Raw genomic sequence first — 27,085 nt, 5'->3', positions numbered from 1 at the left:
TACCTAGACCTAGTAGTTACGTACGTTGTCTTTGCTATGCATTGCATTATGAGCAACACAACGGGCTGGCCGCGTTAGTTGTCATATCGAATAAAGTTCCATTCGCTTGGGCTTGGCACTCGTCGTGTATACCTACATCTCCACACTAGGGTGTTCTTGCGGCGACCATCTGTATCGATCCCGGAGGGAGGCGCGGGTCGGCATCCCATCGCCTTCGTCTCCATAGCGGCAGAAGCGTCACTTTCGTAAAATCCAGGCTAGAGGCTGTCGGGCGGGTGATAAAGGAAAACTGCCTGCGTAGTCGTCCCCAGGCGGGTGTTCACTCGGCGTGGCGTGTTGTCGCAGCTATATATAGCGCGTGTTGGAGCCGGTGAGACCGCACCCGCCGCGCCGCGCCGACGACGTCCGATGAAAGGTCAATTGGCGCGCAAATTATTTGCGTCGCAAAAGCCGCGGCGTCGGTGCACCATCTAACTAACACTTAACATTATTAAGCGTTAAAACCGCTGTTATCAACACAAGGTATAGGTACCTAACCTGTAACTAACAACATAGCGTTTGTCGTTATGTGAGAGATGTGAAATCAGTAAATCACATTCCTAATCGAACTTACAGAGTCTGTTAAGAGAATAGTTTGCTTTCCCGGTGTCGCCGCAACGTCACGTCAAGTGTTAATTAGGGCGTGCGTATCAAAGAACCAACTCACGAGTTATCAGTTGACAGCTCATAGGCTGAGTGGCATATGTAATATTTGTCGCTGTTGGCTATGTGCTTCAGGTATAAGTGCCTACAAATACATACTACTAAAACTTAAGTAGGTACTACCCACCATGAAATATAAATTGCAATGGAAATTGTAAAGTCAGGTGCCTCTCGAGTCGTTACGAAATTAAGGCTTTCAAAGAGGGCTGTTGAGTGTCTACTAAATTGTTGTTATAAAGATTACTCTTATGATTGCATTATCAAGACTAAAAACATTAAATTGCTCGTAACCACCGTCGCAAAACTCGTGAACATCCTATAAAATGAATATGTCAGTGTAATTACCATATTCAATAATGCAGTACTGATTTGTAAACAAATTTTTCTTTTTGCTGTTCTATGTTCCTGTTTGTCTTTATAAGTTGACTGGTAGAGAATTTTTGAGTTAATAAATAATAAAGTACCTTACCTAACTTTATTGGTCACAGGTTAGTTTTAGCCTACGAGAATAACTGCCGGAGTGCCAGATAACCGTTTGCAAGAACAAGTTTCGAATGCAAGAAGTGTTCAGCGGAGGCCGCGGCGAGGTGAGCGCAGTACCATTACCAGTACCACGGCATTTGCGTGGTTAGTCACGCGTGGAATGCCCACTTGCCCACGCCAACTGAGGACCTGAGATTCCTTTAGTGGAACAACGACATATGTGTCCTTGCATCCTAACGCCTTTACGGCGCGGCGTGCTGACAGAGTTCTGTGCGCTCCGGTTAACACTACGCTTTACCGAGTATTCTAGCCCGACGAACACTAACGACGCCAAAGAGGATAACCATCAACTAAGTAGGTATGCGATGCCACAGACAGCCACGATTGTTATAAATAATACGCTCCGTCCACACTTCACCGACGCTAAACCTTACATGTGCACGCCGCACGTGCTAAATCGCGGACTCCGTAGATAATGTCTTGCAAAACCACTCCAGAGTTTAACAAATTTGGTTATAAAACTATGCATTTTCCTTCGGACATATTTTAGGCATATTAGGCTACCTTTTTACGATGTAATATTCCGACAACCTATGTTGTTAAAGTCGATGTGAAACTCTCGGAACGCAAATGTAAACAACGCTAAAATATTTCCTTGAATGACATACGTACATTGCGGCACTACAATGGAACAGAATAAAAATGTCCTGAGCGCAAGCGGAATTCTCTTTTATGTCGAGTAGGTAGGTAATGAATATCGCTTAGTGAATACTTTTATTCGCATCATACGGAGGCGTTGCCTGTGACAATGGATCGTACCGATGCGGGGTACACCTGGTCAAAGGGGGTTCATTGCACCAAATTAAGCGCTCGCTTTATTTGCAACAAGCTGTACCTACTGCTGGCGTACAAAACAATTAAAAACAAGACGACGAATTACATTGTTACCAATAGCATAATTGTTTAATGTTTTATGGCTATAAACGCAGTTTTATAACTAAACATTAAGCACTAAATTATATGTGTTTTTAATACTCATGCGTGTCGGGTCGGACTCACGCATGCCTAATAGAGGGTTTAAGACCTTTATAGGAAAAGAAAGCAAATATGTACTTATATTTAAAAAGTATAAGGGTTCCTAGTTGACTACGGAACCCCAAAACCTGCTCAACTTACCATGTTCAATTCTTGACTTTTTCATAGTTTAGGACCGACGGTACAAAAGTGTAAAACTTTTCTTATTGCTTTCCGAGTTTTCGAAATTGTTCAAATGCTTGTCTTTTTTTCTTAAATCATTCATATTATTTTCAAAGACTTATCGAACCACAAGCCCTATGTTGATGTTTGCCAAACTTAACAATTAACGATATCGTTCGGTTCCATGCAATACAGACGTGCTCTACGTAGAGTCGATTATGAACGGTCCGAGAATCGGTAATAGAGCGATGGTCGTTGAAAGCAAGAGTTTTAGTATGCGTCCACGATAACTCCAAATGACTCGTGTCTCGGGAATCGGACTCGGGCAATGAAAGTGAAAGGAATACCGTGTACACTACTAATTTTTATGACAACGCGTTGAACTATCCTACGATATAAATATGCCAATTCTTTTTTTAAAACTTGTTATATAGTGCTGATTGGGGTATTTATAATTTTCATATTTTAAGTAATTCTTGATGGCAATTTTTATTACAATTAGTCTGGTTGCTCATTCTTATACATACATAATTTAAATATTATTTATTTAAGAAGCTTGAAATATTATTTAAAAGCAAGAATACAACAAATAAGAAAAAAACGCGGCAAGTCGAATCACAGCCACATTTCACCGCGATGCATCTTCGTTCAAATAAAATGTCTATCCACTCGCAACAGCGCACATCTGACGACATCGAGTACTCCTCCATACCAAGTAAAAATAGCATGTTGAAATGTTAGTCGCATCCATGTGGAGTGCTATTGCGGCATAATATTATACCATGTTTTGATCCGTTGGTACGAATAGTTATCATGTTGCTGTGCCACCACGTGCAAGACGGAACTCGCGGCAAACGTGTGGTATTTTTACGTTCGTTGTGACAAATGCCGAGCGTCATCCACGTTGGGTATAGAGCGTGTGCAAACATTCTGCATTCTAGTTCGTAATGCTTGCGAGTCACTTAGTCACGGTCAGACCAAACCAGTGTAAGTCTGAGCTCCATTACCGCATAGTTTATTAATTTCGAGGTAACGTTATACATCCTAGATCGAATATAACAGACTGCCTGTCCCTATATTGCAATCGCTAACCGAGTACATGCGAGCGGCCGTCTAGGACTCTACTTACCTGCGCATAATTCATGCATAATTAATAGATTACGCAGATTAGACTGGTGTCATGAGTCAATTGCTCGTGTGCCTTCCTAAGCGATTGGAACTAAGAGAAGCAGTATAAGTGTCATATTAAATTACGCACAGTTTATACGAATCTCGAGGACATACTTAGGTATATTGGTTCACCCAAGGGAATGTACAGTCAGCGTCAAATACTTCGTAGCAGTCAAAGTAGCCAAATAGTTCGGTACACCATATATTTAGTATGGTGTACCGAACTATTTGGCCACTTTGACTGCTACTAAGTATTTGACGCTGACTGTACCAGCCTTGTGCGCACGTAGCCGCAGATAAGTAGAGGACCGTGGCAGCCGACATCCCTGCATCCCCGGGCTCTATAAATACACAGCAGGTGTGGTGGGCGAGCGCGCGCGGGGAGAGGGCATCCGCCTCTGCAGAGCACAAACCGCTCGCAGCGGCCAACGGACCTTAGCGACGCCATATCGATTGTGAGGGCTCCCCCTGCGGCGCGCCGCCGCCATTGTGCTCGGGCTGGGATGCCTTCTTCCTGCCTCGGCCCTGACTTGCCTCGCTCACTCGCCGCGCCCCGCGCCCCTGTCCCACCAGGACACGTCCGACAGCTGCCGGCGACTACATAACTGCAGCTCACCACTTGCACGAGGCGCGCTTTTAAATTATTCACTACCGTTGAAAAGTACTCGCGAGTTGTGCTACCATCGATCTAACACTTGAACTTTTTAAAATAGGTATTTTAAATAAGTAAGGTAAATGGTATGTCCTTCTAAAACCGTAATATTATTTCGCCTATAAAAAGTCTTTAATAGTTTCACATTCTCTTTTTATTTAAACCCCATTTCATACTCAAACTGAGCGGTGTAAATACCTCTATAAGCATAGTTTTCCTAAATCGTATTATTGTTGGTCAATCTATAGTATAGATTAGCCTTTTTATGCAACAAAATTATAGGTAATCAGAGATCAGAGGCCAGATTTATAATGGTTCTACTTCAGCAAATTTGCAAATGACAGTCCAGTCTATGACTAAACCACACCGTAGCACATCGCACCATGTTATTCCTCATCGTATAATTAATTATCTTCAGATGAGTCAGTCGGTACAAGTTGCTGCAGTTTAGTGACTTAGATATTGTTCGGTGCGCCGAGTCACTCGATACTCCTTACCGATAACACTGCTTAGAATTTCTTTTACAAAGCGAGATATGGGTAATCTGATTTGAATCAAAAACATGTACATAAAATTAGCCGGGATAAGGGGCTTTTAAGAACATGAAAAATAAAAATATCATCAGTCAACGAACGAACGTCAACTGGCATCTAAAACTGTAAATAATCATTACTTGAAGTCAACTGACGGAGTTGACGATTGCTCATATTCATAACTTTATACTTTATAGTTCTGATCCGCAGTACCCGTAGTAACTTTATAAAATTGGACGTAATATCAAAATGTATTCATTTATTTATATTATTAAATACCAGTCAAGTCATTGCAAAAATATCATTAAGGAAAAGTTGTAATGAATCTAGAGTATAATTAGAATCATTGGTGGACAACCACTGACTGACCATTATTTACATAGGTTTCTTGTATCTTTCTAAATCTTCATATAAATCGGTCCTATATTAATATATTATTGTATTTATTGTGACAGTTGTGACGTCGTGTCATTAAATGCGACGTTTTGTATTAAAACTAAAGTGATACGTTGCTTGCTGAATTATTTTATATGGAAACATAAAAGTCGGCCATTTTTAGGGTTCCGTGCCAAAAAGGTACAAAAGGAACCCTTATAGTGCGACTCTGTCCGTCCGTCCGTCTGTCTGTCTGTCACATCGCTAAATATTTCGAGAACCATTTAAGCTATCGATTTGAATTTGGAATAGTTAATTTATTTATTTAGAAACAAACAGTCTCGTATTGTTATAGTAAACACAAAACAAGCGGTGGTGGCCGAGTGAATATGACGTCCGACTTTCAATCCGGAGGTCGTGGGTTCAAATCCTGGCTCGTACCAATGAGTTTTTCGGAACTTATGTACGAAATGTCATTTGATATTTACCACTAGCTTTTCGGTGAAGGAAAACATCGTGAGGAAACCTGCACACATCTGCGAAGAAATTCAAAGGTGTATGTGAAGTCCCCAATCCGCATTGGGCTAGCGTGGGGACTATAGCCCGAGCCCTCTTGCACATGAGAGGAGGCCTGTGCCTAGCAGTGGGACGTATATAGGCTGAATTATTATTATAAACACAAAACACAATAGTAGTTACCAATATTGTAGACTTACAGTTTCCTTAATTAAAATATGTGAACCTAAACATTAAAATATTAAAGTACTTATACGAGTTATCGATAGGAATCGTTAATAACATAAACGGTGTATTAATAAACAGTCTTAGAAAACTTGCAATAATTTTATAACAATATTATGGCTGTTTAATACATTTTAAAGATATTCGTTTGAAGTTAAATAGTGTTTCATGGAAAATATTTACATTTTGATTTTTTTCGTCATAGAGCCTGCACGCTCTTCTAATGAACAACGCTAACCCAAACACATTGAAAGTATTCTATTTATTTTTTATTTTTAAAAACTATGGGAAATGCCCAATAATGGATAGGGGGCAAAATTTCAGTCTAGTCTAGTAACTAGGTCTAGTGGGGTATCATTTGAAAGAGCTCAAATTGACCATTCCAAAACATATTTTTAATATTTTTTAGTAGTGGAAAAAATTGATTTATGAAGGAAAATGTGAAAAAAAACATCCCTCCCCCCCTTGTCTCCGAAGTTTAGCACAGAAAACTGATGAATTTTTTACTTAATATTTACATTACTATAAATTTAACAGGAAAAAAAATCAGATCTCTGTCTTCATAACTTTTTTTTAATAAACAAAAAACGTTTCCGAATTTAGTTCCAATGTAACCAACTTTAAGTGTCTCAATTACGCTTGAAATTTCTATGAGATTTCATTGAAGACACATTTTTTCAAATAAAAGAACAAGTTTTGAAATCGGTTTACATGATAGAGAATTATCGTCGAAAAACCAACTTACGTGCATTACGTGCAAATTAGTTACATTTATTGCTGATAGATGGCGCTGTACACAATTATACTTAGTATAGGTACTTCTGATCAAAAGTCTTTCGCCTTTTTGATCACACGAGATAATTGAAAGTTTGTGCGGAACCCTCGGTGCGCTAGTAAAAAGAACTCGCGCTTGACCGTTTTTTATAAAACTATGAAAGTGTGTTTGTCTACACGCTGTATAGGGAAACGTGTTATGTACCTATTTCATAAAACCATTCATAACCTAACAGTCTTAAAGTGAATTTTAACCGAAACTCTCTGCTCGTTTCATTACTTTCGTCGCTTCCCAACATCACGTAATAATAAAAGACGTTAAATATTTATTTAGCAACATTGTTTCATCCGTACACATATACATATTATATAAGTGCGCAACGTGCGGTTTCAGAGGAATTTGGTCCCGCGAGCATTCCGGCTGTGGAATGAGTTCCATGCCGAGGTTTTCTGATGACTATATGTATATACTATGGAAATATATTCCTGTAGTTGCAAATGTCAAAAAGCTACAGCAAACACTTTCTATCAGGTGGGCCGTATGCTCGTTTGTCAGCGACGTGGTATAATAAACAAAAGTCGGTAGGGGAAATAAGACAAGGACTTATAGCAAAATATTTCGGCAAACCGCGCTTTCGAACCGTTTTCACAGACACTATTGACTGTCGACCAATATACGAGATACTTCGGTAGTATATTTAATGTCATTAACGGGTCACGGAAGACCAGCAGTGGCAGCATGGTTCCATTTTTATCACTTGTCACTATGCCCGTCACTTTCGCGCTTACATACTTGTTAGAATGTGACAGGCATGGTGACAAATGATAAAGAGCCGACCATCTTAACCCTACTGGCTGACACGTCGGATAAATGGTAAAACGATGAAATTTCATCGCGTTAGACCCGTTAATGACTTTAAGAGAAACGCGAGAGTTTTAAGTGTTGTACTTCGGTAGTAAGTACCTAAATAATATGTCACTTATTGTCAATTTATTACAAACTAATGCCTGATGTATGGTGAGGACAAATGGGAATATACCGTTCTCATGAAGTCTGGTTTAAGAATTGAAGAATAAATTTAGTACTTGCCTTTAGTACTGCCAATGCCTAAATTTGTAAGTACACGTTATACAAGGTGTAAAAAAATTTGTGGGGATCCTTTAAGGGGAAAGATCGTTACTGGCTTCTTTACTTGACATCAATCACGATATCAACAAAGCGATCTCGTTAAAAAAAAATTGAAATAGGTTTTTTAAAGAATTTTACAATTTCTCAAAAAGGTTGCGTTGCGTAGGCCGTAGCACTATCACCTTCGTAGCACACGCGTAGCACGCACGTAGCGGCGATTAGTGGCGTAATAATTATTAATTCAATGCAATTAGCGCAAGATTGCATAGTTATGCCACGTATGCCTTTGGGTGTACGGGTGAGGGATACGCGATGCGAACGCAACGAGCGAGTATCACATGTTTCCCTCAGGGTTAGGTATATCGCCCCGCATACATACATATTAACGATACGCAAGTTGTCCTTACTGCAATAAAGACAAAAGTTGCTGTAAGAAAAAACATAATATATATATTATGACAATTTTATGGTTTCTGTAGCAAGTAAATTAATAGTAATGGCTAAACAAGTGATTTTCATAAGAAAAGACATCAACGTTCTGGCGTCAAAACTATCAAAATTTGCTTTATACGAATGTAGTTACACGTTTATAATAACACTTGTTTGGATTTGATGCATGAAAAGACATCATGTCGGATGAATGGGTTAGTTAAAAAGCCGCTCTCTTTCGTATATGAAATGTTAACGTATCAAAGAAAATTCTCCGACCCAGAAAACATATATGTATGTTATCTTTCATACATGCTTAAGTATACCTACATTAAGTAGTTTGTAGAGTTTCCAAGTCTAAATATGCAGGACATAACTAGCTATAAGTTATTTTTAACTTCGCTGGTATAGACTGTGCGTTTAGTCTTAATTAACACGAGTTCTTGGCGAGCTGACTAATATATGTTGCGCTCACATTACTTGTAGATAGCTATAACAATGTTGAGGCGTAAGGTAAGTAATAAGTGTTGGTTAAGGTAGATGGATTGCGAAGAGAGCTCTTTGTACCTGACTTTCATGTAATTACTATAGCTTGCTTCGCATGACGCTATTGCACTGTTGTTCTTTAACGAACTTCTACTCAGGTACTTCGCAATTCCATACTATGTTGGAACGTAATGAAAGACATTCGAGCGTCAAGAGCGGTGCTCCTGATCTCATTAGGCCGGTTGTCGAGTGTTGCGCGGCGTGTCCCCGCCGGCTCCCCTATCCGTCGAGGAGGATGAAAAACATAGGAGCATCGCATCCGTCCGACCCTCCGCGCCCGTCCCGCGCCCACGCGCCCTCGGCCCGGCCGCCGCCGCCGCCGGGGCGCTCGGCTTGCCGTCGCCGCCTGCCGCGCCGCTGCGACCGCCGCCTCACTCTGCCGGCGACGCTCTCGCGGTCCGCACACGTGTCGCTCCGCAGCGCGCGTAACACCGCCCCGTACCGCGCGCCTTCCCCCGTACTTTAACCGACACACGATTATTATGTTCCAGCGGACTATGCTCCAGCAAATGTCCTCGCCGCCGAGCGTTAACGTCGGCGAGGTCGCATCCCTAGTACGACTCGACGGCCGCGTGTGCGGCGACGCGTCCTCTGAGGCCTCCTCGGACGCCGCCGAAGATTTTGAACTACCACAGTGCAAGATAAGAAGAAACTATAATTGCACCAAGTGCACATTCTACACACAGAACCCGCGGGTTTATTTAGTGCATACGAGAGACGTTCACTTTGAAAGGTTTAAAATATATGACTGCCCACATTGCGTTTACGCGTCGAGACATCACCAAAAGCTTGTGAGACATATAAAGATGGTACATGCGGCGCCAACGCAAGTGGTTAAAGCAGATTTGGAGCCTCCGCCGGCGCCCGTGGCCACGACCACAGCGGAGCCGGAGGAGCAAATTGAAGATTTACTCGAAGAAGTCGAGGACACCGAAGAAATTCAATTAGATTTAGAAGACTGCATCGAAGAGTCGATGGACCACTCCGCAGATATGGAGGTCGAGGTCGACAGGGCTGTCGCTGAAGCACCCTCGGATTTACCAAAGGACAAGACTAAATTTTTCTCCTGCACCAAATGCAACTACGTCACTCACATCCGTGCAAGATTCACCAAACACGTCAAATATCATTCGATGCCAATGATAAAATGTACAATGTGTGATTTCCGTACACCTTACAAATGGAATTTAGATCGACACATGAAGAATCACGGTGGGACGGGGAGTTTCAATTGTTCCATGTGCAACTTCACCGCCGACATCAAGCAAAGTCTGACGGTGCACGAGATGAATCATCACACGCCGCCCGTGGGACAATCGTTTGCGAGTCGCCGACGCAACCGGGTGGGCGCCAGCGACATCGCGCTCGCCGACGCGGCGCGCGCGCTCATCGTCAAGGAGGAGGAAGGGAGCGGCGACTCGCGCTCCTCGCACGCATCGGTGAGTGTTCCCCTGCTGTGGAGGCCGAGGGGCCGCGCCCTGGGCGCCGCTGGTGACGTCATGCTTGCCCGCTGTTATCACGCCACCGTTGGTGTGCGATTGCACTCAGCTCGCTCGACCCCTCGACGCGCTCTTGCATCACGTTTCTATATATCTGTATCATATGTGTCCTTATCTATGCATGTTGTTCTCATACCGCTTGCGCTGCGTATGGTTTGAACACTCCACTGGTACCCATGTAAAGGAAATTCATTCAACTCGGGTCGAAATCAATTGAACACTCATATTAAATATAAATGCTACAAATCATCATCATCAATCAAGCCGGTCTAATGCTCACATTCAAAAGTTCTAAGTACCCGTAGGTAGGTTGATGTTATCTCATGGTACAAGTTTCCTTCCAATAAGACAATAACAATCATCACAAGTATCGTACTCGTAATGACTAGATTCAATCAACGCATACTGTATCCATAATGAATTCTATACCTATTTCAAAACCCATGTATCGTTTTTGTTTATCTCCGTTACAATAAAATGAAGGCAGTGTTTTTCAGACTTTACCGTAACGCGCCCATCCTAGAATAAAAGATAGGGCCCCCTATCTTCGGCTTGTAACCTGTATGGTGATTTTTTTATCTTTTTATTGATGCTTTGCGACGACGTCCACGACTAAAGAGGCTTCACGATTCCCTGACTTAGTCTATCGTTATGACTGTTTTTAAACACTCAAAACATGCAATGAAAGATTGTTAATTAATTACTAATACCTTATAAAACAAAGTCCCCCCGCCGCGTCTGTCTGTGTGTATGTATGTTCGCGATAAACTCGAAAACTAGTGAACGGATTTTCATGCGGTTTTCACCTATCAATAGGGTGACTTTTGAGGAAGGTTTAAGTTTATAATTTGTTAAAGTTTTGTGTAACTCGTGTGAAGCCAGGGCGGGTCTCTAGTTATTATAAATTTATAATCTTCCTCGAGTAATACCTAAGGTTTTTCTAAAGCACGACAGTTCATTTTGGTTTCTTAAGTTATGGGTCGGTTATATGTAGAGTAGGAACTGGAGCTGAGAAGGAAAGTAATTCAATTTACTATTCTATGGAGATAATAATGATAAGTGATAACCCGTTTATCGTTATTACCGAAAATGTAAACAATAATTTAAGTAGTGGTGTTTATTAAAAGAACCGTAATAGTAGATATCGTTATTGATCATGGTCAGGAAGACAATGACTTACCGTGATCAAAACATATTTCGGTAAAACTTAGAATCATTTTTAGAGTTCCGCACCAAAAAGGTACAAAAGGAACCCTTATGATACGACTCCGTCCGTCGGTCTGTCACATCGTTAAATATCTCGAGAACCACTTAATCTATCGATTTGAAATGTACAACGCTAACCCAGACACATTGAAAGTTTTTTTTATTAACTATGGAAAATGCCCAATATGAAGAGGGGGCAAAATTTCAAAGTCTAGTGACTAGGTCAAGTCGGGTATCATTCGAGCTCAAATTGTACATTCCAAAACATTTTTTCTTTTTAGTGAAAAAAAAAAATAATGAAGGAAAACGTGAAAAAAAAAATGTCACTACCCCCTCCCCTTTATCTCCGAAGTTTACCGAAGAAAAATTATATTTTTTTTTTACATAATATTAACATTAAACTATACATTTTACAGGAAAAATATAATCAAACCTCTATCTTGGTAACTTTTTTAATTAACTAAAAACTTTTCCGGATTCAGTTTGCAATTTAACCAACTTTACGTGTGTTTATGACACTTGAAATTTCTATAAGAATTTCAAGATAAAATATTAAAGACACTTTATTGTCACAAATACAAGAACAATTTTTGAAATGTACACGATAGAGAATTGTCCTCGAAAAACCAACATACGTGCATTACATCGCGCAAATTTGTTCGACAATTTGCCGATAGATGGCGATGTACTCGATTATATCACATAATAAACCATAATACTACCGTACAAAGCCGAAGTTTGACAGCGATTCAGGGCCGAATCATGTTGTCCCTTTCTAATGTATGGAACTATCCCTTTCGGCTATTTAGGGTTGTCAAAATTCATGCAATTATGTTATCTGTGCACGCAAAGGGACGTCAAGTTGTGCCAACCCTAATAATTGCTCCGAGCAATGCCGAGCCGAACGGAGCCGAGAAAGCCCGAACGCTCTAATTTCCTCCCCTGATTATACATAGTATAGGTACTTCTGATCAAAAGTCTTTCGCCTTTATAGTTACACGAGATAATTCAAATTTTGTACGGAGCCCTCGGTGCGCGAGTAAAACGAACTCGCACGACCGGTTTTTTATTACTTATATCGCCCTATCTATTGTTGTATTCCTTCAATTATCTACTTTGACCTACGGTTTGCAGATGGCAGGTACCTAAGAATGCCCCATGGAATAAAGTTCACCCTTTGTAATAGTAAGTTCTGTGTAATAAAGATTGATAAAAACACGTGTTGGCGAATATTAATACAATCTTGTAGTCACATTAAATAGGTAAACATTGCGTGAGTTTTCTAAAGTAATACCTAAAATCGATGATGATATTGATGATTGAGATACAGCTTTTATTTTTCTCAGCAGCTTACTGGTAAAACTCAATCATATACCGAAATGAATTTCTGCAGGCGTCTAAACTTCATAGGTACTTAAAGGCGCACAAGGGTCGTCTGTGGTTACCTATACCGATCTGCTATAGGTACGTATAAGTAGGTAGGAGTATTCTACAGAGTGCGCTCCTCTCCATCGGCTCAAGGTCGACCGTCGTCCGACCACTGTCTTCGCTATCGCGGCAATTTATGCGACAAAGACGTTTGCAGATGTGTTAACAAGCTAACTGCAACGTTTTAGATAGAAATAAGAACTAGAAATTGTACAAGGCGATTAATAATGACATAAATATTTTAAAATGCTGTGTCACTTGTGCAATCTAGTCCAGTCAAATTGAAAGACATTTCACAAGTAAAGTAAAATCCGTCAAGTTATTAGGATTATTGGGAATGCTAAAGAAAGTGACCAATACCTATTAAGTATCAGTATACACACAAGTGACCTACATAAAAAGTTTTCCTCCCTTCTTCGTTAGTTGGGTAAAAAAACTAAACAAAGTATTTGGTGCATTGTTCGTTTTGGTTCTTTATACTTTTCGGAGTATTTATAGTTGTCCATTGTCTTTAGTCGATGGATAGATTTCGGATATAGGCAACAATAAGTAAAGCAAACAATCATTGATAATGACACGATAGATATGCAGTGTCGACTTTTAGCTTTTATTATGCATAATTTATGACGTAACAAAACCCGCAAACATTTGTTTTTTATCACAAATTACAGAGCGTTAACTGGAATATGAATTCACGCCATTGAATATTGACAAATAGGTATACAGTCTAAAAGAAGTGCTTGCAGCCGCGTCCTGCTGTAATAAAGTTACCCCAGTTACCCCATCGTGCTGCTCCCCGCCGGCGATATGCCCCCCGCTTGCGTGTAATCGGCCCAAGCCTAACCTTCTGCAAAATATCGCGTTTTCCAAAAGAACCCGTGAGTTACGCGTAGGTACCCTTTTCTAATAATATAAACATTGTTAAACTGTTGAATTATATAATTAGGTAATGAAAAGTGCATGTGAATAATTTATTCACACGCATTTCCATTTAATTTAAGTTCACATGTAACAAAACTCGCAAAACAAGTATAGATACCTACGTATACGGTTGGAAGAACCCTACGGAGTTAAAAAAGTTTTTGTACCTGCGCGGTGTGGTGAGAGCTATTGCCGGTTTGGTATAGGGAGGCCCGACCACTCGTCGCTCGTTAGGACGTTCCGCGACCAATTCAACTTCTTTTAAAAAGATTGTAAAAGTTCTCTAGCGTGCCTAATAAAGAAGCATTATCTACTTGACTTATCTATAGATCGTGTCATTCACAAAGACGCGTGCCTTGACTCGTATGGCATGTTATCAAAGGTTAGATTTGACAAATCTGTGCGTCATCGTGAATGACACGAACTCTTTATAAAAGAATTGTGGAGGAGGAGCCGAACACGCATTGTCATAATTACATTTTTTTTTGTCTACCTAGTTATATGTATCCAAAACGTACAGTTTATAATAAAATTGTATCTATTTGTTTTGCTTCATTTCAGGAAATGGGTCTCCAATATGCAGATATAGAAATGATTACTTGTACCAGTGATAACGAAACGAGCACTGAAACCGCTGCCAAAAAAGACAATGAATTGGCACAAGATAAGCAACATCGACCATCGCCAAACAGCACGACGGGAGAAGGGAATACAAACAAACAAAGCCGAAAAATACCTAGACCGATACCGCAACTAATACCTCTGAACACGTCGACGCCCAATCAAAATAAATCACCGCCAGGAGAGCCACCGCTCAAAAAGTTTAAAGAAGATCCAAGTAGAGATACTAATACAGTTGATAACGTCGACAATTTTCCAGCTGATATCACAATTATACCTGTCACCAATGGTACACCCCTTACTACAAGAGAACCTGCGATGAAAAAGAAAAACGAATCCTTTTTTGACAGACTAAAAGAAAGGTTGCTTACCGCAACTGGAGAGGAAGGAACGTTGACATGCAAAAACTGCGGGTTTGAAAGCAAATGCTTATCAGAACATTCCGTACACGAAAAGAACTGCACAGTATCCGCGAACAGGGTTTTGGCAAATAACACACACACAAGCCTTGGCTCTACGCGTTGCCAGAATTGCCGGCATAGATGCAAATCAAGTGCCGATTTATATGTTCACATGCAAACATGTGGCAAAGTGGAGAAAGCAGAAAATGAACAATCAAATGACAGTGAAAACAAACACGAAGCCACGTCAACAGCCCATGAAACCGATGTTGTTAAAGATGAACCACATCCCATGGAGAATGTAGTCTTTGTTTGGAATAATATTAATCCCGATACCGCCAAATTTGAGACGCCGTTGGACATCAATATTAATGATGATTCAACTATGCCCGAAACAAGTAAAAACTATGACTTAGAAATAGTTGATGAAAATGAAGGCATGAACTTGTCACCGAGCCAAGCTGCCGGAAAAAAGGTATTTAAATGTCCGCACTGCACGTTCTGGGCATCGACTGCATCACGATTCCATGTTCACATCGTCGGGCATTTGAATAAAAAACCTTTCGAATGCTCCCTTTGCAAATATAAATCGAATTGGAGATGGGACATCACCAAACACATAAAACTAAAATCAGCAAGAGACCCTGAACATAATGATGCCAAAGTTTTGATGACTGATGAAACTGGACGAAGGAACTACAGTAAGTACAACAAGTTCTTAGCCGTGCCTGTCGTAAACGAATATGGAGAAACCGAGTTTGACTATATAGATCCAAACGCAATGGCGAACGGGAGCATGGAACTCGATGAATCATTCAACGACACGAATGATAATATCAACACAACACTTGAAATGCAACCTCTTGACTTGCAAACTCTACATGGACAGCACAATATCGAGCCAATGGATATCAAAAATGAAGAACAGAAACCTAAGAAAACGATGTGGAAATGCAAAAAATGTAACTACAAGTAAGTGTTAAATTCTATTGCCAACTCCAAACCTATCTTAAGGTGCATATGCATTTGTAACTAACTTTACTTTATCACCAAAGCTTTACCTACCCCACTGATTTATTTTTAATCCAAGTTAAATTAATTTGCTTTTAAAATATCTGAAAAATTTCCAAAGCAATATAAATAATAGCGCGTAGGTCCCTTCGTATTCTATGTACTCTCTACTCAATCTTGTTTGACCCGTCCGCCCCAGATTATCTCCGTTCGAAATTTAATTTTGTTACCCCACGTCCAGGCACAGATCTTCGCTGTTCCGTAGTCTTAAGCTCATTGTCCCCCAACACCGAACGGGTTTCATTTCCAATTCTTTCACTGTTCAGGCAATCAGACTTTGGAACGTTCTCCCACTCTCTATCAGACAAGCGCAGACCAAATTCACATTCAAGCGCATAATGTTGCGCAAGTATTTCCATGACAAACTTTCATCTTCATCAACTTAATGATTCACACTTGGTATAATTATTTATGTATTAATATATGTATGTTTATTTGTATTAAGTATATGTGTAAGTGTTATATTCATATATAGTCTCGGTTACAAATTCATTTACTTTAAAAGACACTGCACCTACTTAATCTTTCTGGTTTAACCCATTGGTTGACTGGTAGAGAATGCCGTAAGGCATTAAGTCCGCCATTTGTACCTTCATGTATTGTGCAATAAAGATTAAATAAATAAATAAATAATACAATATCCTTAACAACGAATGGTTTGGTTTCAGGGACCCGTCGAAGGAAGCGCTACTAGCACATGTCCGTGAGCACTCGAAGCCCGAAGACGGACACGAGGAGAACAAGTCCTTCACCAAGAAACCTGAGAACACGCCGGACCCGGCCGACCTGGCTTACCGCTGCGGGCACTGCAACCAGTTGTCCAACTGGAAGCACGTCATACAAGTAAGATAACCTACCATAATATGTGTCATTAGCAGTTCCGTTACGAACAACACAAGAAATCGGCTTCTACATGGATTTACAAAGTTTATATTTATTTGTGAGCTTAATCGGGGGGCAAAAATTAAACAAACACCATAAAAACACTTAATAACATTATAACAGCTGTGTCTAAAATTGGTGAATATTAAAAATTTGCATTTCATCATATAGGTTTTTTGAAGGATTTATCTCTGTCAAATTATCCTATTAAGAGGGCGGATTAGAGTAGTTAGGTGTTTGATATGTCTTATATGTTTTTTAAATGTTTTGTGTAGGTAATAGAATAATTTTCTAGTTTTCATTTTTTATGCGATTTAATTTGTTGGCGGTTTTCTATGTTTGTGTACAGTCAGGCACAATAGTTTGGAATTTAAATTTTATTTTATGTACAGAGTACAGACAAGTACAAAAGTGACTGTGTATGTCCGTAATAGTTTAAGAGGGCGTATTGGAGGTTGTATATGTGTATGCTGGCACAATAGTAAACTTATTACGACACATATATGACACCCGTTTGAATTTGTTATGTTTTTGTACAGCTTGCAATATAATATTCACCACGAGAACTAGTGTTTTAACCATCAGCTCCACAAATTCCACAATTCTGCTTAAGAGCCTAAACTCGGGTTCTTCTAATATATAAATCCCAGACTTTTTTCCATTAATACGCAAGGAACTATAACGGGTTAGCTATGATTGACTAGCACGTTATCTTTTCGCGGATTAGCGAAGTATTTTTTTTTGTTTTAATTAATATGGTTTTGCAATACATCTACGAAGAAATTCAAAGGTGTATGTGAAGTCCCCAATCCGCATCGGGCTAGCGTGGGGACTATAGCCCGAGCCCTCTCGCACATGAGAGGAGGCCTGTGCCCAGCAGTGGGACGTATATAGGCTGAATTATTTATTTTTTATTTATAATTAATATGGATTTCCGCAAAGTAACGTCTGATTCTATTCGTTAATATCTTTTCTCTTGTGTTTACATCACTCTTCTCTTTTTTCTCAGAGACACTGTCGTTTGAAGCATGATGGAGTCATCAAAGTTATTACCACGGTTAAACCGAAACCTGATGCCTCGTCATTATTGAACGAAATGAACGACACTTGCACCAAATGTCCGTTCAAAGCTGCAGACAGAAAACAACTTCAAAACCACATGCAGCAGCACCAGCCTTCGCCCCTGTCCATATTCAAATGCTACTTCTGTCCGTACTTCGTTAAAACTGAACACGACTTACTGCAACATCTAGCTTTACATGGTGTCACAGACCCAGAAGAATACATCTCCAAAGCAATGGGATGCAAGTCGCCGCTGCCAGATAATCCTGGAAATTCGAGCGGGTCCATCTCAACCAAACGACACAAGTGCACGGAGTGTCCCTACGAAACCAATAGCAAGTCCCAGTTCATGTATCACGAGCAATTCCACCGGCTCCCGGCTGACACTCCATACAAATGTCAGGAATGCAACTACAGCGTTTCCAAGAGACACCTCCTCCATCAGCACATGAGAGTTCACGGGATCATGCCTAAGAAAAGTGAAATGGAATTAGAAATGGAAGCGTCTTCGTCCTCTTGTAAGATGGAGATTCCTATCGATTTAAACGAAATTCCTTTCGTATGGGTTTCGGCTAAGAACGAATTTCACAAAATGTACAAATGCCGCTACTGTTCGTACGTGAATTCCCAAAAGTGTAAGATACCAAATCATGAGAAGATTCATTGTATCGTCTTTGAAAACAGTGAAATCACTATTTACAAATGTTTGGAATGCAAGTTTACTTGCGATAATGCCGGAAGGTTGGCCGAACATTCGAGGACGCACGGAGAAATTTACGGACGCATTTACTGTCCAGTTGAACCCGATGTTCCCGATGAGGAGCAGATTACTAAATTACGCAAAGTTATAGAAACGGAGAAAATAAACAACCCGAATAGCCCCAGGGACGAGATGCTTCTAAAAGACAATGAAGAACTGAAAATATTGTTCTTCTGTCATAAATGCCCGGCTAGATTTTTTATTGATAGTGATTTGAGAATCCATGACAAATTCCACGATCTGTTGTTTGCGAACAAATGCAAGCTTTGTGAGTTTTCAGTGCCCCAAGAGACTGAATTAAAAACTCATGCGGTCCACCATTCCGATGAGTATGCGACGGAAACTAAAATGCTCAAGTTTAAGCACCGATCTCACCCAGCGCACAAGGAGCCGAAATTGGAGGTTGTACACTGCCCGCTTACTTCAGAAGTTAATTGGATAGTTTCGCACCCGTCGACTAACTTTGAGATTGTAGATTCTTCGAAAAAATGCAACGAAAATAGAGTGCCTAAGCAATATTTCTGCAAGGAATGTCCAGCCAAATTCTTTAAAACTTCTGCTTTAAGTTATCACATGGGATTGCACGGAGGGGATGGCGACCACAAATGCAAAAAATGTAGTTACACTGTTAAAAACTTAGGGAATTTGGCCAAACACGAATCGTTACACGAGAATGAAGGAAAAAACAACACGTGTGATTACGAATCCGGAGAAGACAACGATTACAAAAACATTCCATTATCTGGTACAGATCTATTTCAACGGAAAACTGAAGCGCAGAAAAGAGTTGTAAAAGATAACAACAAGTTAGTGAAACCTAACGACCATTTTCCACCTGTACTACAGGCAGATCCTCAATTCGGATACTTAATGCACGGTAACCCAGAGTTTATCTATCCTACATACATGAAAAATGGCCGCCAAAAAGAGAAAAGGTATAAGTGCCACAAGTGCCCATCCGCGTTTGAGAAAAGAGAACAATACAAAATACATTTATCGCTGCACGGATCCAAACAGAGATACAAGTGCGAAGTGTGTGATTATTCTGTAAAATACTATGCCAACTACGTGCAGCACATGAGGAAACATCAAATGAATGACGAAGCACAGGCTGAGAGAAGAAAAAATAACGAAGAGACTAATGAAGCTGAAAACGAGACACAGGAAGATAAACCAGCAAAAGGAAATATTAAGCTAGCGATTAAAACAATGCCAAAGGGGCCAACAAGGCCAAAAAGTGATTTTCAGCAGTTTTCTGTCAGTGACCAACAGACACTCCGCCTACTACAACTAAGGCGGTCTATAAATAATGCAGAAAAAGAAAAGCAACCGGACCCCACACCCACAAAGGAACGTAAGCTACACATGTGTCTGTTATGTCCGTACACGAACCAGCGCCAAGATGCTTTAACAAATCACTATAAGAGACACGAAGATAACCTAAATGCCGCGAATGGAATACATAAATGTCCTCATTGTGACCTAGTCGTCGTTCAATCACACTTTCTACGGGAACATCTGAAGACTCATTTTAATTATCAAAAGCATTTGACCCCTGAATGCTATGCAGCTAGTGAAGGTGTGACTTTTGTCATAAAACAACTCGATGATGAAGAAGATACAAAAGATGACGACAAGAGTGAAAATTTAAATGAAGATATTTCTGATATTGAAGTTAAAGAAAAGGATTATTTAATCGATGATAATAAAGCAGAAGATAACAAAATATTTGATCTGAAAGATATCATTAAAAATGGACAGACAAATGGTCCTAAATTAAATTTAAAAATTGCGGTGAAAGAAGAGACTTCTACTGATCTAGTTATTACTTTAGATGAAAAAATTACTTTCGATTCAAATGATAATAAGATTTTTGTCAAACTTAAAACAGGGGAGCTTATTGTAGAGTAAAGTAGTTTAACTTATTTTAATAGTTCTATATAATGTTAGTAAAGTAAGTAGATTGTTACGATTATGACCATATTCGAATAACTGGCAGAATAGCTTTTTTAGTATAGATAAGCCCAAATAGGAATTGTTGATATGTTCACCAAAGTATAGCTTGCCATATTAGGTTTAAAATGTTTGCTGAAATTGTATTAAATTGGACTATAGCCTACTCACTACATGATATATGTAAATTTAAATATTTATTTTCCTTTTTTTTATTGTGGAACGCACCACATTACAATATACAGTGTGTATTTCTGATATTAAACATAATCAAAGGGCAGTTAGTTTAGGCTGTAATGAACACACTTTCATAGGTTTTATAAAAAATGGACGACTTTTATTTTTTCATACAAAATAATTCAGCAAGCAATGTTAATGTTCACTACTTTGTTTTAACTCAAAACGTCTCATTAATGACGCGGCGGCGTCACAACTGTCAAAAGTGATCATGATGTGACATACATTGCCGCTCGAAAAAATTTCAAAAATTAATTATGCTCTGGTAGTGAAGACTAAACTAAAAAATCTTTCAGAATTGTTTTATAGCACTAAAACCTACGTCTAGTTTAAGTTTGAGGTTATATCAAAAATACACACTGTATAAATTGTACATACAGATGTCAATCACTATGAAAAAACCAACGATGATCCATCTCTGGTCTACGTGGGACTCGAAACCACATGTTTGGATTGCCGGTCCAACGCGTTACCAATTGCGCCAACTGACCATCCGTTATTCACCGCGAATTTAACCATGGCAACTGTGACAACGTCACTAGCGACATCTGCACTTTAAGGTTTACAATCTTAACTAACTCTGAGGACCAGAGTTGATCATCCTTAATTTTTTCATTGTGATTGACATACAATTTAAGTTAATGGTACTAAATGCAAAACAAGTTGTTACCGTTTGCAACTATGCTAAACAAAATATTGTAGTTGGTAAATGTCTACTACTTATAGCGTTTCTCATTTACAATGTCTGACAACTTTAGGCATTTTTGTTACGCAAAGCACGCTGCAATACTATTGTCACACAAAAGGAGGACAATACGTTATAAATACATACCTATAAAGAGCTATAGATTGTAGAAATGATTTCAAGTGTAAGCAAGTATCAATGGCTCCTAAATGGACAGCTGAAATAGATGGCGCTTTACTAAGCCATATCGGCCATACGTTTAGTAGTCACTGGATTGTTAAGCGCCAACTTTCAAAGCCAGATTTGCCTCATAACTCGGAACAGTACAGCGACATCTACAAAACCCGACTAATTCGAAGCACATATTTATTTTGACTTTTGGTACACATCTTATACAATCTATAAGTCTGCTACTTCAATGATTATCATCATTTTGCCTTAGTCGCATTCCGTAGAAATCTAGCATACTATGGAACCATGTAATATTGACAAACAGTACAGAAAGTATCAAATACCTTTTTTATTTAAGCTGGATATCCCGTCTAATAAGCCTTTTTCTTGATTTTACTAAGAAATGCTAATGTTATAGGTTCGTGTTATGTAGAGGTTAATGAATAATAGGTAACTATCATTGTCATATATAAGGACAGGCCTTACGGGCATTGATTGATGAGTTCGAGTCTGCACGATTGGCTCCAATTCGTGAGTGACACCACTGAACTAGTAGCACCACTCTTAGTGCCCGTAAGGCGCCTTAGATATATATGTGGTAACTACTATAATATAGTCGTACAGTTTTATCCAAAAGGGTGTTAGATGTTATATATTGTAGCAATATAGATAATTAAGTCAAATAGATAAATAAGAATAATTTATATGAGTATGATTATCCAGTGTAACTGGAATATCCTGACACTTTTTGGACATTTGTATGCAGACAACTACGAAATAACAGTTAAGGCTGCTTTACAGTTTTATCTAAACGTGGTTGATCTTTAAACAATTTATATTTTAATACCTACAAACAATCCTGTGCCAAGAGTTGATACGCTGAGATTTTGTAAGTTAGATGTAACATTAAAAAGCACTGATAACCATTATATTTGCTTGAAAACATGTCCAATTTATCTTTGAATCAAGTCACTTTTGCGATTTATCTACGTTGGTACACAGACGCAGCTCAAAAAAATAGTACTTATTAAGATAATATTTATCAGTGGGTATGAGCCTGTGTATATGTTGGTACAGTCAAGGAGAAAAATGACTGAACATTAATGACCATAACGGTACCAAATGCTGACTGTCCCTCATGAAAAGTTGTTCACAGGGCAAAGCCCCATCAATATAATTTCAATAACAATAAATAATTAAATAAGTAAAAACTTGTTTTAATTGATTATATGCCTACTAAATACCTAGAACTAAAAACGACTTAGGTATGAAGATACTAACACTGTGGAAATTTCAAAGATCTGACAGGGTTATACCCACTAGTTACCACTAATTTGTTACCAATGGTAAAAACTAGGAAAAAAATCCCAGTAGTAACGGTTTAGCTTGGTTGGGTGGTAACTACTGGGCATTTTTTTTCCAGTAGTTACCAATAAAATTTTATTGGAGTTCAATATAATAAAAACTGTATAAATATAGAGTACTTCAATTAATAAGTATATGTCGATTAGTGTTTCAGTAAATTGCATTAAAAGTGATAAAAAACCGGACAAGTGCGAGTCGGACTCGCCCACCGAGGTATCCGTACTTTTTAGTATTTGTTGTTATAGCGACAACAGAAATCCATCATCTGTGAAAATTTCAACTGTCTAGCTTTGAGTTCATGAGATACCCTGATGACAGACAGGTCCCGTTTTACCCCTATGGATACGGAATCCTAAAAACCGTTTTACCGGTACAAGTGCATAAACTAAAATAGTCAATGTATAGATCTTTGAGGATCGCAGTTTGCCTTCGCCTGGGTCTACGAATTTGCGAGCCGCACACTTGCAGCCGTTGCGTACAGCCAGTTGACACTCTGGGGCGGCATGGCCTGCATTGCAAAATGAGCGCTGGTCGGCTTTACAGGCATGCTACCCTTAACGATTTAATCCGCCGCGCCCTCAGCACTGCCTCCCTTTCCGCGACGTTGGAGCCGTCAGGTCTCTGTGCAGCTGACGGCAAGAGACCTGATGGCTGCACTCTCGTGTCCTGGAGCTTAGGTCGCCCTTTGGCGTGGGACGCCACCTGCGTTGACACGCTGGCTCCATCTTACGTGGAAGGGTCAGCTCGGAAGCCTGGGACTGCTGTGGACCAGGCCCAGACCGCCAAGCGCCGCAAATATGCGTTCTTGTCGAATGAGTATGAGTTTGCGGCGCTTGCAATGGAAACGCTAGGCCCGTGGTCGTCTGACACCAAAAATTTTGTCAGAGAAGTGTCAGTTCGGCTGATAGGCATCTCGGGCGATCATAGGGCTGGCGCTTTCTTTGCCCAGAGGCTAAGTCTGGCGGTGCAGAGGGGTTACGCCGCCAGCGTTCTTGCGACCATGCCGGAAGGAAGTGATTTGGGGGAGATCTTTTATATTTAGTTTTAAGTTGTTTTGTGTTAGCATAAGTTCGATTTATTTGTTTTAGTTTTAAATTAGCAAATAAATATTCATGTATAGATTAAATTTATCTTATTAATTGTAATTTGAATGAATTATACGAACTAACAAACAAATCAATTAAAAACACAACAAAACAAAAAAATCCCACCTTTAACCAGTGGTAACTACTGAGAATTTTCCCAGTTACCACTGGTAAAAGGTGGGAAAAACATTCCCAGTAGTTACCACTGGTGGTGGTAGTGGGGAATAAAAACCATACTAGTTAGGTACCATTGGTGCTAACTAGTGGGAAAAACCCGTCAAACAGTATTATGAAGGAAGGCTCAAAAAAGTATCACGTACAATATTAAGTTACCCATTTTGCAATATGAAAATAAAGATTTGATTAAAATGCATACTTTACAGAAAACAATTGTTACTCTGGGCATAATTTCTTTCTTTATACTTAATAATAGTACTACAAATTAGATCTATTCATGTGAGTAATGATTGTTTTGTAAATATTCATGAAAGCATTTCTCAAGATACAGTAATAATAATAATATTTTATTTTTATTTGCTACAAAGTAGTCATTTGCCACATCTGTAACATTAAGTGTTATATTATAACAATGGTGCAGGAGCTGGCCTAGTTCATGAAACTTGTACTACCAGCCAATGTAATAATAATACACAGAGACTGGGATTGGGCCTGTGAAATCCAAGGAGATACACAATAGGCAGGTCCACACAGACCGAGCATACGCCTGCTGTGTGGACCCTCCTGATAAAGTATCCTTACAATAAGACACTTCCACTAGTATTACAAGATTTCTTAAAACAGTTCTAGCAATTTGAAATAATCGGACAGACAGACAGACATGACGAATCTATAAGGGTTCCATTTTTTGCCATTTGGCTACGGAACCCTAAAAAGGTTGAATGAAACTATAATTTCACTTACATAAGCATATTAATTTATTAGTATTAAACTAAGAATGCCTTATCTACTCAATGTGATTCCTCTGTCAAAGTTAGCAGTAAGGTCACAAGTAAAATAGAAAAAAAACAAATTCATAATTCATAGTAAAACATTGTATGATAAGATACATCATACATTGACACAATATTCGTCTACAGATTTAAAAGCAGTCTTAGCAGAATTTCCAGCGGTTACCACACTCATTACAGAGAACAAAAGTGGTCATAGGTTCATCAGAGCTTCTGGTCTGCAGCTGGTTGTAAGTGCAATTCTTCTTTTTGCACTTCCCGCATTTAAGCATTTCAGTTTTGGTGCCTTGTACCGTGGCCAATTGAGCATCATCAATAGCTTCTTTGATGAATTTCTCTCTTAGTTTCTTCATTTCATCACTGGCCATTTCTTCCGGAGTCATCTTAGCTAGCCGAGAAGCAGAAATAACACCATTGAGGAAGTTTGTGCGCAAGGTCGGGTTCTTAGGATCTTTTAAATTGGCTACTCTCGACCTCACCCTGTTTTTGTATCTCATGTCTGTGTTCTTAAATTCACCATATATGCATTCTTCCAATTCTTCAGCAAGCTCTTCGGGGGTTCCACAAGAATTGGGGTTTTCTCCATCTACCTTGAGTGCACTAGTGAGCAGTTCCCTGCACTTGAGTCTTACAGCATCAGTTGTGTTTGACTGAGGTGGAAATGATTGGGGCAGTTTTCTGTCTTTTTCCTTGTCATCTTTCTTATCCTTGTCTCTCCCAGAATCTTTCTTAGACTTAGATGACCCTCCAGACTCCTTGGACGGAGTATTAGGCGCGGACAAGAACTTTTTCCAATTTTTAATGAGAGTTTTACAGAGAGATATTACTTCCTCATCCTTACTTGACTTACGAAGAGCATTAACAGTCATGCCTATTCTTGTTTTAGTCAGCACATCCAGGTTGATAGCCATAGTCTGCAGGGTTTTAAGTAACTCCAATGCTTCCTCTTGGCCCTATGAACAACAAAAGATCATTCATCATTTCACTATAATATAAGACACTATAATGCTTGCAAAGCTTCAACCGGTGTGTACTAAATTTATAAATCATCATCTTACATCTAATAAGTTACTTCGTTCTCGTAATTTAGAAAAAATATACGTAAGCGGTGTTTCAAAGCTTAGTGACAAGCGTTGTTGTACGGAAATCTATATCCATTAATTTCTATCTATAAAACTAACCGTGCCATCATCCGATGTCATTTTGGTCAATTTCTTTTGTATTTTCATAACATCTTCTTCTACGCTCATTTTTGAAGGTTTTAATTGAGAAATAGCTCTTCCCGCCTTTATTCAGCACACAAATCTTGGAAAAATATTGATGAATCGACCACCACACCAATTTGGAGACTGCACCATAGACAATATTTATTTTTAGGATGGCCAAACCACAGATATCAAAAAGATGCTGTAAAGCGTATTCTACACGGATTGTAAACTTAAGATTGTAGAATAGAATAAAACTTTTTGTAATCGTGTTTGTATTGTAAATGCCACTCCAAATTTCTGCAATATATCGGCCCAACCAAGCCCTACCCGACCCGTGTTGTCTGTTCTCAGTACACAATTTTATACTCAAGCCGTAGCCATTTAGGCGGTGAGCACGCTGTGTTGCATAAAAATTGGCATGTTTGGTTTTTGGCATGTTTTTAGGGATGTGGACTTTAGTGAAGATATCGAAGCTTCAATCAATTGCTATTTCGTTCCGCTGTGTAGAGATTATCGATATACAACATGATTAGAATCGGCAAGTCCACATCCCTAAAGACATGCTAAAACCCACACATACACAGCTTGCCCACCACCTAAATGTATGGAAGGTAGAGGCAAAGAACAGAATCTCCATAAAACAAAAAGTGTCCGACAAAAAACCATAAATAGGTGGCGCTACATGCCACACTTATAACCAAAAATAGTGAAATAAACATACGTCGGCAAGAATATTATTCCACCCTATTGAACGAAGAGTTTCCACGAGAAAGGATGTCAAGAGTCGATAGATTACATTGCCGGCCCAATTTAGGCGATAACACCCAAGGA

The 27,085-nt window shown here is 39.4% G+C and overlaps 2 protein-coding genes and 1 long non-coding RNA gene across 3 annotated transcripts in view; 1 reads left to right on the top strand and 2 right to left on the bottom strand.

The window, feature by feature from the left end:
- Positions 1–5,745, bottom strand: part of LOC133517685 (uncharacterized) — a 125,201-nt gene extending 119,456 nt beyond the window's left edge. The window contains exon 1 of the long non-coding RNA XR_009799392.1: positions 3,699–5,745. This is a non-coding gene — a long non-coding RNA (uncharacterized LOC133517685). The remainder of the gene's footprint in view (positions 1–3,698) is intronic.
- Positions 1–22,839, top strand: part of LOC133517669 (zinc finger protein Xfin-like) — a 49,105-nt gene extending 26,266 nt beyond the window's left edge. Inside the window, exons 2-5 of the mRNA XM_061851027.1 lie at positions 9,223–10,170; positions 14,347–15,779; positions 16,547–16,721; positions 17,770–22,839. Of these exons, the coding sequence (XP_061707011.1) occupies positions 9,223–10,170; positions 14,347–15,779; positions 16,547–16,721; positions 17,770–20,493 (5,280 nt within the window). The 3' untranslated portion in view covers positions 20,494–22,839. The remainder of the gene's footprint in view (positions 1–9,222; positions 10,171–14,346; positions 15,780–16,546; positions 16,722–17,769) is intronic.
- A 2,150-nt stretch (positions 22,840–24,989) lies between these two features.
- On the bottom strand, positions 24,990–26,579 carry LOC133517680 (transcription elongation factor S-II). The gene is made up of 2 exons (XM_061851044.1): positions 26,228–26,579; positions 24,990–25,999 (listed from the first exon to the last, which is right to left on the bottom strand). Exons 1-2 carry the CDS (start codon positions 26,294–26,296, stop codon positions 25,190–25,192), a joined length of 879 nt encoding a protein of 292 aa, XP_061707028.1. The 5' UTR covers positions 26,297–26,579; the 3' UTR covers positions 24,990–25,189.
- Between the last annotated feature and the right edge of the window lie 506 nt (positions 26,580–27,085).

Source organism: Cydia pomonella, chromosome 5, assembly GCF_033807575.1.
Source record: "Cydia pomonella isolate Wapato2018A chromosome 5, ilCydPomo1, whole genome shotgun sequence".
Lineage (NCBI taxonomy): Eukaryota > Metazoa > Arthropoda > Insecta > Lepidoptera > Tortricidae > Cydia > Cydia pomonella.
Note: the sequence above shows the minus strand (reverse complement) of the source record. Positions and strands in the feature narration are given on the sequence as shown.